Source organism: Manis javanica, chromosome 10, assembly GCF_040802235.1.
Source record: "Manis javanica isolate MJ-LG chromosome 10, MJ_LKY, whole genome shotgun sequence".
NCBI lineage: Eukaryota > Metazoa > Chordata > Mammalia > Pholidota > Manidae > Manis > Manis javanica.
The window spans coordinates 67,143,316-67,159,408 of record NC_133165.1 but is presented as its reverse complement, the minus strand read 5'-3'; the positions used below and the strand labels follow the sequence as shown (position 1 = coordinate 67,159,408).

The window sequence follows — 16,093 nt, the reverse complement described above, 5'->3', positions numbered from 1 at the left end:
GCTGTACCCAAGTAGGCTTGCAGTTATCACTCAGTGACTAAAAACAGGTTTGAAGTCCCAGAGTTGAGAACTATAATTTGAATGACCGTACAGATAAAACTGTGAGAGAGTCTCTCAAATACAATTTCATTTCACTTTGATGAAACACAATCCTTAAACCATTATATTATCACTTTGAAAATGGCAGTGATATGAAACTGAAAAATATAACCTCTTATTAAAGTTTCAAGAAATGTGTGAAATATAAATACAGCAAAACTTTAAATAGGTATCCAACCAAACTTTTATTGGGGTTTTATTGCAAACTGCTTTCAGCAATAAGGGGAGAGTAACCATAAGAACTCCAATCAGTCTTTATTCAACAGAGCAGTTTTCATGAATGCTTAAAGGCAGTGTATAGTCAGCTCAGCTTCCAGTATCAACTTGAGTACCTCGATGAAGGAAATTTATGCCAGAATAACAGCAGTAAGGCATTGCAAGATCTAAAATTACCTAAGATTAAACCATATTTTACATATAATTTTTAGGACAATATACTCTACAATAAATATTTTTAGAGTGTGTTGCTTAGCCCTTGTTGAACTAAATTCAATTATTAGCTTATTCTTTAAGTACTCCAGTTAATAAAGGTTTGATTGTACTTCAAGAATTCTGACTTTCCCAAAGATAAAAAATTAGTTCTTATTTGTTGACAAAAATCAAGCTTTAAAGCACATTCACACTTGTCCTTAAAAGCATGTTTACATCATATAGGAGATAACTTCTCATGCTTGGAGACATGGTTTATATGGCAAAAAGTCATATGCAAAGAACAAGTAGAGGGCAATGCTCCCATCTCCACGTCCTCCAAAAAGCCACACTTGGCCTCAGTGTGAAAGTTACACTTTATTGCCATGCTACAAAATGTATGAAGTTGGCACTGATAGGGAGAAATAGAGAACAAAGGGTAGGAAGGGACAGAGGGCAAAAGATGTTACATATACAAGGTTTTAATCAACAGTGGTAAATTTTACCAATATAAAAAATGCAAACCAAAATTTAAAATGCTGATACGAAACAGCATTAAAATACAATTTATGCATAGTACAGTATCACATCTTTTACTAGAGAAATATGGAATGTTTATAAAAGAAATTAACTGCAGGGGATAAAATTCATTATTTCATATACAATTTGGCAATGGTAGTCCCACTGTTAGATACTTTTTTATAAAAGAAAAAATTAAAAATCTAATAAGCTACCTTTATACAAAGTTGCTATATTTATGCCTTTATGTAGGAAAAACATTTATAATGCAAATTAGGACATACAATAATCTTACAATATTATACAATGCAATGAAATAAAAGCATAACACAAAATGTCTTTTATAAAATGTGTATTTTGCATTTACTAATGCAAATGTGGCACACCGGTGACTACTGTACTATTAATACCAGTCCATTTCCATGCTATTATTGTCCAATTGTCACAGAATTGCAATTACAATGATGCTACAAAAGAATGTTATACCCCCCCAGAAAAACGAGGAAGTAGGGATGGGAAGAGGGATGTAAAGAACAGGAAAGATAGGATGTTGGTTTAGGCAGAGCATATTGTGGTATGTTGTAAAATATTTGCTAATTTTTCAAGTCATAACATTTTCTACACATTCTGTAAATTCGTACCAATGCCTTTATTCAAATTTGGCAAACATCAGGGAAAAGGTAATTAGTACCATATACCTCACATATTAGAAATATGAATAAGATGCCAATACATCAGCTCTGAATGTTGTCTCTGATGGTATGTCTATTTCAAGGAGATACACACCCTCAAACATGTGTGCATATATATATTTACACACACACACTACACATTGCACAAAACACTTGGGCACATTAGAGGTTAGGAACAGTACAGGGGGAAGTACTTTTTAGCTTGTTAAAACCTTTACTTTGAGGCAAAAATATGGTGGCACATTATTGGGAAATTATGAAAACATAAGGCCCCTGTCCCATTTTTAATAGAACATTACTGAGGTACATTTTTATATGTTGTGCCACAGATTTTTGCGGGGGGTGGGGGGTGGGGGGTGGGAAGGGAGGGGAAGGGGAGTGATAAACAAACACTAGCTCGACTTAGAACATTGAGCTGTAGAGTCAACATTAGTATCTATAAAAACAAAGATTGCTTGGCAAATTTTGTTAAGTCCCAAATGTGATCTATTCTGGATATACTGGAAGTGAAAAGCTTTTTGCTTAGTCTTTAAGAGTAAAGTGCATATCTCATCACTCCACAGCAGCAGTAAATAAAAGGAACTATTTGCCAATCTTCCTGGAGGGAGGGAAGGCACCTTTCATTTTTAAAGGAAGAAGAAACTGGGAAATAAAACACACTAAGAAAAAACACAGGTAATACCCATATCAGTTTCCAACCCCAGTCTGGGATAAAAGCTATTATGATCTATGTGGATAAAAGAGGATTCTATTTGGGGGAAAAAAAACAATGATATTTCCAATACCAAAAAGTGGTATCACATGGTCTATCAACAGAACAGTGTATCTAAAATTAGGTCTGTCTCAGAAAATCTGAAACATATGGCCACAATTATATCCCAATAAAATACTTCATTCTAAATTATACCTAGCGATAGGTACATTCTTCTGGACAGAGCTTAATGCCCATTACTAGGCTACTGGAAAGGACAAGTAGTGTTCTACATTTTTATTAAACAGGAACACAGGTATTTTCCAGAGACATCTAGAAATTAACACCAGTTGTATACATCTTCCTAACACAGTCCCTAAAATCAAATTCTTAGCAGACAAATTGGTCCCATTTTCATTTTTAAAGCACACAGTATTAAAAGCATAAACTGCAATGATTATGTTGGGGTTACCTAAAAAAAAACATAAAAACTAATCAGAATCTGAAAGGAAAAATGAAAAGGATGAGGGGAAAAAAAAGAAAAGAGAGTTTCTAACCTCCAAAATGAATGAATAGGTCAGCCCTTTCATTTGGAGGTTAATGTTCTGTCTTGACTGCTTGTTTTGGAGAAAACCATGTGTACTGGTTCCATCATAATCCACATTACAATATCATCACAGAAATTTGGCACAATTAGCAATCTACTCAGAACAAAGCATAAATGGAATACATTAAAAATGGAAACTGCACACCTATACCACTGCTCTCTTTTTAGAGAACAGAGAACACTTTAGTAAGCACCAAGTTCACAGAAAAAATAGAAAGAAATTCTGCTATGCACATAAACCAATGGCACTGAAAATGATAAAGACACCTTTAATAATTTATTTTTCTTATAATGGTCCCACTCTACATTCTGCTAATCCACTCACTGCCCTATAACTAGGTTATTTATTGAACAGGTTGGAGATATATGATTTCACGCTAAATTAACCTTAAATACGTCTGGTAGATCCAGATCATAATCTCAAACTTCCTCATACTTAGAGAAAACAGTAAAATATTTTGAAAGGTTATCTAACCTTCTTTCTACTCTATCTTCTCATCTTCTCTAGTGTTTGGAAAACTGGAACATTTCCAAGAGTTAGACATCATGGACAAGCATCAGTTTATATTAACTTCAATTCATTTTAAATCCTAAATTATGACACAATCTCATTGCTACAAAACATCCACTGTACCTGCTATGCTGGCAAACAATCTTAACATTCTTAACATTGAAATCAAGGGATGACCGAAGATCCAGCTGTGAGTTAAAGGACAGCAGAGTTGAGGAGCACTACAGTGGGCAAAGTACAACTGCAGCTGTGCGACTAAGGGGATCACTGCTAAAGTGCTGGGGAGAGTGCCCACGGAGAAAACAGTACCTTATGGAACTTTGCGTGTTAAAGGAGCTTCCTTTTTTTTCTCAGCTGCTAAAGAGATCACCTACGGACACAAGTGAAACTTAAAATTGACAGAATGCTTTTTATCAACTTGAAAAGTAAACAGCATATAAATAAATACTGGACAAGGGCAACCCTGCTACAGAATAACAGTAAGTTCCAAATGAACCTTCAAAACGAAAATTCAACAAAAATGCAAACTAAACAACAACAAACACAGTCCAATTTCCAAACTATATACAAACTTGAACATTTTACACTGAGAAAGACATTAGGCCACGAAATAAGACATCCCAAACACCAAAGGAAAAAACTGAAGGTAAATGGCAACCTAATGGCACAAATGCCTCCAGAAAAACATGTTACTGTTAATAATCTATAGGAGAGAAACTTTCAAGAGATTATGGTTCAGATTTTCAAATGTTTCTGGGTAAAGTGACCTGAAACTAATTCTTGAGCCTATTATCACTCTAATTAGGTATCTGGGCATGCCCTTCATCACAAGACCAGCACACACAAACTCTTGCATCCTTCCTGCCTTTCAGCACACCAACAGCAAAGCATATTCACCACCCTCGGGCTCTTCTAGTAACGCTGGAGGCAAAGGGACTGACTGGTATGTAAGGAGGTGTGATACTGCTATTTCCTTTACACATGTTTTGGCTCAAGTCAAAAAGCCTAAGATTAATGAAATAAAGGATTTCTCATTTGTTTCATGCTGGAGGCCACATACTGTCAATAGTGAATCTACAAATATTACTTTCAAGGCCTAGAGTTATCTGCTAGCAATGCACATTATCAAGAGGTTTTATGAAATGTCTTAAATGCCAACAATGACTTAGACATGAATGATATGCAAAAGTCCAGAATATTGGTAAAAGTCACCAGCATGTCACTCTCCTCACCTTTCGTTCTGAATAGGCACTGTGAACCCAGGAGCCCTGCTGCACAGTAATGAGTAGTGTATAATGAAATGAGTGTTCTTTAATGAGTACCTGCTCTACATTAATTCCCTTTAGTTAAAGAAGCACATGAAATTCTCAGAAAAAACTTTATCAGTCTATAAAAGGAGTTAGTGTTTAGAAACAAAAATGAAGTACTTGCATCTTCATTTTTAAAACTTCACAAAGGTGCAAACAATGGAATGCTTTCCAGGCTCACATGGGCAGATCAGTACTATTATGTCTGGTTTTCCTCGACGTACCATCATCTCGTGGCAGTGCTTTCTGCAGATTTGACATAGCAGCAGTCCTCTCAATGTCTATCACAGCGTACAGCTCTGTGCGCCTGGTAGGGGTTTGCGGAAGGGGCGTGGTTGGCGTTTTTGGAGTCTGCGGGTTGTCAGAGTCACTGCCGCCTTCCAAGTCAACCTGTATGTAATTGAGCTGCCTGTGTTCTAAACTTGGGCGTCTGATATCAAAGTTAAACACTGTGGGTGTACAGTCCTGACGCCTTGAGTATTCCACCTTGTGAGCACTTGCTGGCACGGTTACGTTCTCTGTATTCACATAGTTATGCATTGGATCTAGGTTATTATGGTAGCCATTTAGAGATGGAGTCTTTGGTCCTAAACTGTCGTCTTCATCCCTACTTAGCTTGCGGGCTTCCCAGACAGGAGGCAAAGATGGTAAATTTTCATAGTTTAATAATGCAGTCCTTCTCTGAGCTGAGTTGTTGATATTCTGGGTATCTGAGGTACTGGTGGATGTCAGACGACCTCTCCTGACCCCTGAGGTACTAGGAATAGATAACCCATTTATATTTTCATATACCAGTTTGTTAACAGAGGGTGCTTCTCTTCGTTCATCACTGTCATATCCAGTGTCCCATTCTGTGTTATTTGCACCACTTCCACTGACTTGATCTCTTCCAAGTTGCTCCATTTTCTCTTTTTCCATTAATTGCTTTTGAACAGGGGTTGGTCCTAAAACAAATTTGACTCCTTCAGGTTCAAGAAGAATCTGAGGGTCCCTGTCATCAACACCACTTGGTTCTTCTTTTGGTGTGTTGTTTTCAGCATTAGAAATCCTCACCTCCAATGGAACGTGCACACTTGTGTGGTTTTTCCGCTCTTCTTGCACACCAGTAGTGTTGACATAGGTATGTACCTAAAACAAAACAGGAAAGTGAATCAGTAACTTGCTTTAAAAAGAAAGAAAGTCTGACCATATCAGTTAATTCTATTGATTAACTATCAATATACTACTATATAAGTTTTGTACCTGTTTTCTAACTAATAAAAAGATGGTGGGGGAAGGAATGTAAAAATATCTTCCTAACTTGATAAAAGAATAACCACTCTAAAATAACACAAAACATACTTGATGGTAAAACATGAGATGCATTTCATAAAAAAAAAAATATATATAGGGATTACCATTTTGATGTTGTTCTGGAAGTACCCACTAATATATTAAAATGTGATCAAGAAATAAGAAACAGCAAGTATTAAAAAGGAAAAGCCAAATTTATCATTATTTACAGATGATCTGACTATACAGATATAAACTCTAGTAGATTAAATAGTTTTGTAAAATGCACAGATATAAAGTAAATATTATCTACCAAGAAATTATCACTGCTTAGAAAAGCTCAATAGTATCTTGAGGAAACAATATGAAAATACTTAGAATACATCAAATTTGAAAAACTTAAAAATAAATGCAACACTCAGGGAAACATAATTACAGAAAATAATATAAGAACTCATTTTCTATGTAAAGAACACAAAGAAATGGATTTTAAAACAGTAAAAATTCCTTAGTGATAAATAACCATGTGGTTCACAGAGGATAAGTATAACTAATTAATGCATAGACAATGTCCAACCAGGTATTTCATAGCTCAAATGAAAAATAGAAGAGTCTACTAATAGAGGACTATTAAATAGTTCTATAAAAACAACAGTAAAATCTGCCTTCCTGCTAGTGGTCCATTAATTTAAAAAAAGCAGCAATACTTCCAAATCCACTGGAGGTTATTATAATGGGAACTGGCCATTAGTTACATCTGTCCTTATCTAAAGATCCACCTCTCCCATGAAACCACAAATTACTATAATGCTAAGTTCCCCTCAATACCTGTACATATTTGGGCATATGTCAGCAAATACATGCCATTTCCTCTGATCTTCACTACAAAAGTCATATAAAACAGTGAAAGTTTAACTTCAAAGTATCTAAAATCTTCACATATTAGCACAGTAATACTTTTTAACTCCACACAATCTGTTATCCTGTTAGACAGTAGCATAGGCTTACTTGTTCCTCAGCCACAAGCAAAGGATGTGTAGATTCTTCACCTACTGAAGGCAGGCGTGCACTTCCCACGGAAGGATGTCGGCTTGAAGGATGGGACGAAGCATCTCCAAATGAGGGATATCGGGGATATCCATTAGGTAAGTTCTGAGCAGCAAACCCTGGAGCTGAGTTTTTGTTTGTTTTTTTGGTTTAAGAAAGAAAGCAGGATATATGGGTAGGGCAGAGAGAATAAAATGAATGAGAATCCAGTCTGAACTAAGGACTAAGGAAGATGTTTCTGGCAAGACACAGCAGAAGCCAGAGCACAAACAGTGCCCCCTCCACTCTAATTTCCCATTCAGATAATGGAAAGTTTTCGATAATATGAACATTTAATGCCCACATATTTAAAGTTTTTAAAATGTTTATAATTATAGGTAATAGTTTTTTAAAAAATGACAATAATACTTGTTATGTTAGCCAATGGTGATTTTTAACATGTTATAGGTTAAATTTCCATGATCTATAGTTTATAACGTCTGTTATTCAAAATACCACAGGGAAAATGGGTACTTACTTGTAGGTGTTCGAGGTGTTCTGGGGACTTCCATTTCTGTCTGGTGATTATTCCTTTCTACAACTGGCTCTTCCACCACATTTATACTATTATTTTGCATAATCTCTTGCAACATGTTAAATAGTTCTTCTGCACGGGCACACTTAAAGGCAAAGATTCCTACAAATATAAACCAGAAGGGGAAAATGGTTACCACATCTTTAAAAAAGATACAGGAAGATGTGTTGTAAAGAAAAGCATTCTATGTACAAATAGCAAAGACCTTTTAAATAAATGTCTGAAAAATTAACATTATTCCATTTCAAAACATAAACCCCAAACAAGGCAGACAGAACAAGATCTGCACACCTAGGTTAGTCTGCTTCTTAACAGCAGGGGGAGCCCAACTCACCATTACTCAGGAGATCCTTTACCATTTAACAGGTCCTTGCTCTGTGGTATAGGATGTTATCTTATTTAATGATTACAATAATTCTGTGAAGTACAGACTACCATGCCCCTTTGACAGGGAAAAAATTGGATGTTCCACAAAGTCACGTAATTCGCTGAAGGCCTTTCAAGTAGTAGAGAGCAAAAAAGTATGTTCTATTTGATCTGTTAAGTTAGATTGTTCCCCCAAGTTATATGAGTAAAAGACACATACAGGCAATTTACTGGGACTAATCATGTACTCAAAATCTTAGTTAATATGAGGCAAAATTCTGGACATAGAAAATGTGTTTAATAAATGCTGGATAAATGAATATATAGTTTACCATAGCTCCTTTCTTAAGCTATTTATTTGGGGGATGTTTTTCAATTGGGAGAAAAGTAACATATTAATTTAAATATTGTATGTAGATAACTGAAAGAACAGTATTTCAAGTGTGATAATGTGTGGAGGAAAAAAAAATTAAAGGTTCTACCTACCTTGTCCAGTTTGACACCTTCGACCACTTTCAAAAGAAAAGAGATTAGAATCATAGCCATAGCGTCGCAGACAGAGGTAGTGCCATTTTACGGAGTCACATTTGCGAGTGTATAAAATCAATTCTGTGTCTGTAAGTTCCATTATTCCAGAACCTAACTCATTCCCATCATCATCCACATTAATGACCTAAAAAAGAAATTTTAATTAACACTAACCCAACGTTTCCACTTGACAGTTAGACACCTATTTCCCCAATTTGTAAGGAAATGCACAGTTGCTGAATGGTTCACTTATTCACTTCTTTGTAGGTTCATTCATCAACCAATGTGTGTGTAGGGCATGGATTATGTAGCAGTATGATACCCTGTTCACAATGACAAGAAACTCACATTCCCTTTGGAGAAATAAGATAAACAAACACAAATCCAACACCACAAAACTGTGTATGATTGACAAATGAGTACGACAGAGGCTATAAAAGGCAGAAACTGTTGCCTACGGTTGGTGAAGGCTTCACACAAGAAGAGGGACCTCAGCTGGGCCTTGGGGATAATTAAATTCAGATAAGAAATGAAGTAAAGAGGGTAAGGAGTTGTGGGATGTCCTGAAGATGCAGAACTACAGCAGAGACAACAAGATACGTTTTAGAGAGACCAAGACAAGACTGGCCCAGAGTTCATGTAAGGAAAAGCCTTGCATTGCAGATTTCAGAAAAAGGCCAGAGATTCTGAAGAACAGATAACACTTAGGGAGAATTTTCTATCACACTGGGACTGGGCAAAGCACTCTACATGTGTTTTTCTCACTTAATCCCTATAATAATCCTAAACTCCAGGCAATACTATTTTCTTCATACAAAAACTGAACAAAGACTTAGTGATAATGTTACCTGCCTGAGGTCACAGAGTATAAAACAACAAGGCTGGAACTTACACCTAGAGGCTATGATTTATAAGAGATTGAGGTCAGACAACTAGAGACACTAATTGGCCATGGGTGGGTAAGGAACGGAGCATTTACCCTCCAGGTAACAAACCACCATTGAAGTCTTAGACTGACAAAGATTAGTTTGATGTCAACTACTAATGGATCATAGAAATGACTCAAGGTACAGTCCAGTTAAGAGATTATCCAGGCAAGGATTAAAAATGGCGGTGTGAGTGGTGAGACAGAGGCTTCCTCCTAAAACCGCATATAATATGAAAATATAATGAATACGACTAATCCAAAAAGAGCAACAGGAAAGAGGGATGCACAAAACAGCAGACACCTGGAGAAAAGAATAAACCTCACGGAACAGAGTAACATACCAAAGCTGTGGCCCAGCTGGATCCAAGCCCTTCCCCCAGCCCAGTTCACAGGCAGGAGGAAGAGAAACGGAGTGGGGAGGGAGTGGAAGCCAAGGACTGCTGAATACCTAAATCCAGAGATCTCCTCTGGGAAAACAAACCTACATTTCATGGTGCTTTCATGGTACTCTCATGATTAGGGGGTTGGAAAGCTAAGACAGGCAGAATACCTGGAAAGACTGAGATTCCAGCCACCTGCGGAAAGCAAGGATCCATATCCGGCTGCTCTGGGACAAAAGAAAGGCAGGCACCCTGACAGACTTCCTAACAGCAAGAGGGCTGCTAAAGGGGCATGGATTGCACAGAACTACTGCTCAGAAGAAAGGACAGGTAGACAAAATTGTCTGGGTGCACTCTGCCCAGCAGGTTGGGAGCTTTCTCAATCTTCAGGCACTCCAATTCCCTGGCTGACTACACAGCTTGAAGGAACCCCTGTGTGAATACACAGCCTACTGAGCCTTTCTCCTGGCCAGCCTCACGTGGCTTGCAAACCAGCAAACCCTACCCTGGTGATAGCCAAGCCAGAGGGAAGCCCCGTCTACAACAACTACAAATGCAAAGCATAGAGGCTTCTACCTGTGTGCTTGGCCCACTGGTTCTAGCAGTGCAGGCAGGCATAACAGCCGGGAAGCAGGAAATAGCTCTTTCCTCCCCCCAGGCACAAATAGCACTCTTCTGCAACCCCCAACACTGCTTCAGGGACTGAACAGCTCCAGAGAGTAGAGCTTCTCAGCACTAGAGGGCGCCATATACAAATATGAAACGCCAAAGAAACCTGGGTTAAAGTAAAATTATTAATACAACAACTGAGAAATATTCAAATAGAATTGATCTCATGAATCTTCCTGAAAGGGATTCCAAAATAAAAATCATTAATATGCTCATGGAAGTACAGAAAAATATTCAAAAACTCAGGAATGAATTCTGGTCGGAGATCTAATCACTGAAGAGAAAAATGAAGGGTATTAAAAGCAGATTAGATACAGTGGAGGAGACAATAAATTAAATAGAAATTGGAGAAGAGGCATACAAAGAAGCTGAGGCACAGAGAGAAAAAAGGATCTCTAAGAATGAAAGAATATTGAGAGAACTGTGTGACCAATCCAAACGGGACAGTATTCGCATTATAGGGGTACCAGAAGAAGAAGAGAGAGAAAAAGGGATAGAAAGTGTCTTTGTGGAGGTAACTGCTGCAAACTTCCCCAATATGGAAGTGTTCCTAAGGTTTACTAGCTGTCACGAGAGATAATAAAACCACAGTAAAGAAAGTAGAACAGTTAATTACTAAGCAAACGCATAATTAAATCAACTACCCCGAAGTCAATCAAGAGATAGAAAAGTGTATAGAATATGATACCTAATACATAAAGAATGCAGAAGGAAGAAAAAGTAGGAGAAAAAAAACCTATAGATGTTCTTTGTAATAGCATACTAAGTGAGTTAAGTTAGAATCTTAGATAGTAAGGAAGTTAACCTTGAACCTTTGGTAACCATGAATCTAAAGCCTACAATGGCAGTAAGTACATACCTATAGATAATCACCCTAAATGTAAATGAACTGAATGCACCAATTAAAATACATAGACTCACCGAATGGATAAAAAAACAAGACCCACCTATATGCTGCCTACGAAAGACTCACTTTAAACCCAAATTATACACAGAATAAAAGTGAAGGGATGGAAAAAGATATTTCATACAACTAATAGGGAGAAAAAAGCAGGAGTTGCAGCACTTGTATGAGACAAAATACACTTCAAACAAAGAAAGTCACAAGAGACAAAGAAGGACATTATGTAATGATGAAAGGGTCAATCCAACAAAAAGATATAACCATTATAAATATATATGAGCCCAACACAGGAGCACCTACCTGTGAAACAAATACTAACAGAATCAAGAGGAAACAGAATGTAATGCATTCATTCTAGGAGACTTCAAAACTCCACTCACTCTGCAGGACAGATCCACCAGACAGAAAATAAGTAAGGAGACAGAGGCACTCAACAACACATTAGAAAAGATGGACCTAACAGATATCTGCAGAATTCTACACCCAAAGCAGCACAATACACATTCTTCTCAAGTGCACATGGAACGTTTTCAAGAATAAATCATATACTAGGTCACAAAGAGAGCCTCAGTGAATTTAAAAAGACTGAAATTGTACCAACCAGTTTCTCAAACCACAAAGGTACGAAACTAGAAATAAATTATGCAAAGAAAATGAAAAAGCCCACAAACACATGGAGGCTTCACAACATGCTCCTAAATAACGAATGGATCAATGACCTAATAAAAACAGAGACCAAGCAATATATGGAGACAAATGACAACAATAATTCAACACTGCAAAATCTGTGGGATGCAGCGAAGGCCATGCTAAGAGGAAAGTATACTGCAATACAGTCCTACCTCAGGAAAGAAGAACAACCCCATATGAGCACTCTAAACTCACAATTAATGAAACTACAAAAAGAAGAACAAATGAGGGCAAAAGTCAGTAGAAGAAGGGACATAATAAAGATTAGAGCAGAAATAAATAAAATTGAGAAGAATAAAATAGAAAAAAATCAATGAAAGCAAGAGCTGGTTCTTCAAGAAAATAAACAAAATAGATAAACCACTAGCCAGAATTATCAAGAAAGAGTGTCTGCACACATAAACAGAATCAGAAATGAGAATGTAAAAATCACTACAGACACCACAGAAATACAAAGAAATACCATGAAAAATTATGTGCCAACAAACTGGATAACCTAGAACAAATGGACAACTTTCTAGAAAAATATAACCTTCCAAGGCTGACTTAGAAAGAAACACAAATCTGACAAGATCAATTACCAGCAACGAAATTGAATTGGTAATCAAAAAACTACCTAAGAACAATACTCTTGGCAGATGGCTTCACCGATGAATTTTATCAAACATTTAGTGACGACCTAATACCCATCCTCCTTCAAGTACTCCAAAGAGAAGAAGAGGGTATATTTTCAAACTCATTCTATGAGGCCAGCATCACTCTAATACCAAAACCAGGCAAAGACACCACAAAAAAAAAGAAAATTTTAGACCAATATCCCCGATGAACATAGAGGCAAAAATACTCAACAAAATACAAGCAAACCAAATTGAAAAATACATCAAAAAGATCATCCATCATGATTAAGCAGGATTTATTCCAGGGATGCGAGTATGGTACAACATTCAAAAATCCATCAACATCATACACCACATAAACAAAAAGGAGGATGAAAACCACATGATCATCTCCACAGATGCTGAAAATGCATTTGATAAAATTCAACATCCATTCATGATAAAAACTCTCAACAAAATGGATATACAAGGCAAGTACCTCAACATAATAAAGGCCATAATTGACAAACCCACAGCCAACATCATATTTTATGGCGAGAAGCTGAAAGCTTATCACCTAAGATCTGGAACAACACAAGGATGCCCACTCTCCCCACTTCTATTCAACATAGTGCTGGAGGTCCTAGCCACGGCAATCAGACAACCCAAAGAAGTAAAAGGCATCCAGATAGGTAAGGAAGAAGTTAAACTGTCCCTGTTTGCAGATGACATGATATTGTACAGAAAATACCCTAAAGAATCCACTCCAAAACTACTACATTTTATACCTGAATTCAGCAAAGTTGCAGGATACAAAATTAATTTGCAGAAATCTGTCGCATTTCTATACACTAACAATGAACTAGCCAAGAGAGAAATCAGGAAAACAATTCCATTCACAGTTGCATCAAAAAGAATAAAATACCTAGGAATAAACCTAACCAAGGAAGTGAAAGACCTATACTCTGAAACCTACAAGACACTCATGAGACAAATTAAAAAACATATCAATAAATGGAAATACATCCTGTGCTCATGGATAGGAAGAATTAATACTGTCAAATTGGCCATCCTGCCTAAAGCAATCTACAGATTGAATGCAATTCCTATCAAAATAGCAACAGCGTTCTTCAATGACCTTTTTAGTTTGATGTACTCCCATGTGTTCATTTTTGCTTTTGTTTTCATTGCTCAATGAGCTGTGTTCAGGAAGTAGTTGCTCATATTTATATTCAGGAGAAAATAATTATAAAATTCACATGGAACCACAAAAGACGCCAAATAGCCAAAGCAATCCTGAGAAGGAATAATAAAGCAGGGTGGATCTTGCTTCCCAACTTCAAGCTCTACTACAATGCCACAGTAATTAAGAAAATTTGGTACTGGGACAAGAACAGAAGCATAGATCAATGGAACAGACTAGAGAGCCCTGATATAAAACCAACCATATATACTCAATGAACATAAGAAAAAGGAGCCATGGACATACAATGGGGAAATGACAGCCTCTTCAACAACTGGTGTTGGCAAAACTGGACAGCTACATGCAAGAGAATGAAACTGGATTACTGTTTATCCCCATACACAAAAGTAAACTCGGAATGGATCCAAGACCTGAATGTAAGTCATGAAACCATAAAACTCCTAGAAGACAACATAGGCAAAAATCTCCTGAATATAAGCATGAGCAACTTCTTCCTGAACACATCTCATCAAGCAATGAAAACAAAAGCAAAAATGAACACATGGGACTCCATCAAACTAAAAAGTTTCTGCACCGTCAACAGAACAAAAAGGCATCTTACAGTATGGAAGAATATATTTGTAAATGACATATCCAACAAGGGGTTAATATCCAAAATATATAAAGAACTTGGACGCCTCAACACCCATAAAGCAAATAACCCAATTAAAAAATGGGCTGAGGATATGAAGAGACAATTCTCCAAAGAAGAAATTCAGATGGCCAGCAGACACATGAAAATATGCTCCACATCACTAATCATCAGGGAAATGCAAATTAAAACCACAATGAGATATCACCACCTTACACGAGTAAGGATGGCCAGCATCGGAAAGACTAAGAACAACAAATGCTGGCGAGGATGTGGAGAAAGGGGAGCCCTCCTACACTGCTGGTGTGAATGTAAGCTAGTTCAACCATTGTGGAAAGCAAATGGAGGTTCCTCAAAAAACTAAAAATAGAAATACCATTTGACCCGGGAATCCCACTCCTTGGAATTTACCCAAAGAATACAACTTCTCAGACTCAAAAAGACATATGCCCCCCTAGGTTTACTGCAGCGCTATTTACAATAGCCAAGATATGGAAGCAACCTAAGTGTCCATCAGTAGATGAATGGATAAAGAAGATGTGGTACATATACACAATGAAACACTATTCAGCCATAAGAAAGAAGCATATCCTATCATTTGCAACAACATGGATGGAGCTGAAGGATATTATGCTCAGTGAAATAAGCCAGGCAGAGAAAGACAAGTGCCAAATGATTTCCCTCATTTGTGAAGTTTAACAACGAAGCAAAACTGAAGGAACAAAATAGCAGCAGACTCAGAGACACCAAGAAGGGACTAGTGGTTACCAAAGGGGAGAGATGTGGGAGAGCAGGTCAGGAGGGACGGAGATGGGCATTGAGGGGTATTATGATTAGTACACATGGTGTTGGTGGGTCACGGAGAAAACAGTGTAGCACAGAGAAGGCAAACAGTGAATCTATAGCATCTTACTACACTGATGGACAGTGACTGCATTGGGGTATGGGTGGGGACTTGATAATATGGGTAAATGTATTAACCACATTGTTTTTTCATATGAAACCTTCATAAGAGTGTATATCAATAATATCTTAATAAAAAATTAAAAATAAAATTATCCGGGCATGAAGCAAAAACTGGGCGGTTTTGATGGGACTGATGGGGCACCTATAAATGGGGTTTTAAAGGAAGTATTGCCAGAACTGGGTAGCTGATTGGATACGGAGGACCAAGGGTATGTAAAAAGGACTCCACACTGTCAGTAAGAAAATAACTGTCATCATCTGTTAAAACAACAAAAGTCAGAATGGACAAAAAGGGAAATAAAAGGCTCTAAAGAGAAAGTGAGGAAGTAAGACACATAAAATGAAATAAAAGAAGAACATTACAATGCCAAAGAGAGATACAACTCAACGAGTTTTACTGACCTTAAACTTGTTCCGGTGGTTATCTGGGACAGTGTCTTTATCTGGACAGCTACAACAGCTACCCATGGCTTCTTCAGAAGACCATGTGAGAGCTACATGAAA

The 16,093-nt window shown here is 37.2% G+C and overlaps 1 protein-coding gene across 5 annotated transcripts in view; it reads right to left on the bottom strand.

Annotated features, from left to right (window-relative positions):
- Positions 1-265: 265 nt before the first annotated feature.
- FRS2 (fibroblast growth factor receptor substrate 2) overlaps positions 266-16,093 on the bottom strand; it is a 147,403-nt gene continuing 131,575 nt past the window's right edge. For all 5 annotated transcript variants that reach the window (XM_073215585.1, XM_037022608.2, XM_037022607.2 and 2 more), the window contains 5 exons: positions 15,992-16,083; positions 8,580-8,766; positions 7,671-7,829; positions 7,115-7,278; positions 266-5,962 (listed from right to left, as the gene is read on the bottom strand). In XM_073215585.1, coding sequence (XP_073071686.1) covers positions 5,012-5,962; positions 7,115-7,278; positions 7,671-7,829; positions 8,580-8,766; positions 15,992-16,057 — 1,527 coding nt within the window. In that variant the 5' untranslated portion in view covers positions 16,058-16,083 and the 3' untranslated portion in view covers positions 266-5,011. The remainder of the gene's footprint in view (positions 5,963-7,114; positions 7,279-7,670; positions 7,830-8,579; positions 8,767-15,991; positions 16,084-16,093) is intronic.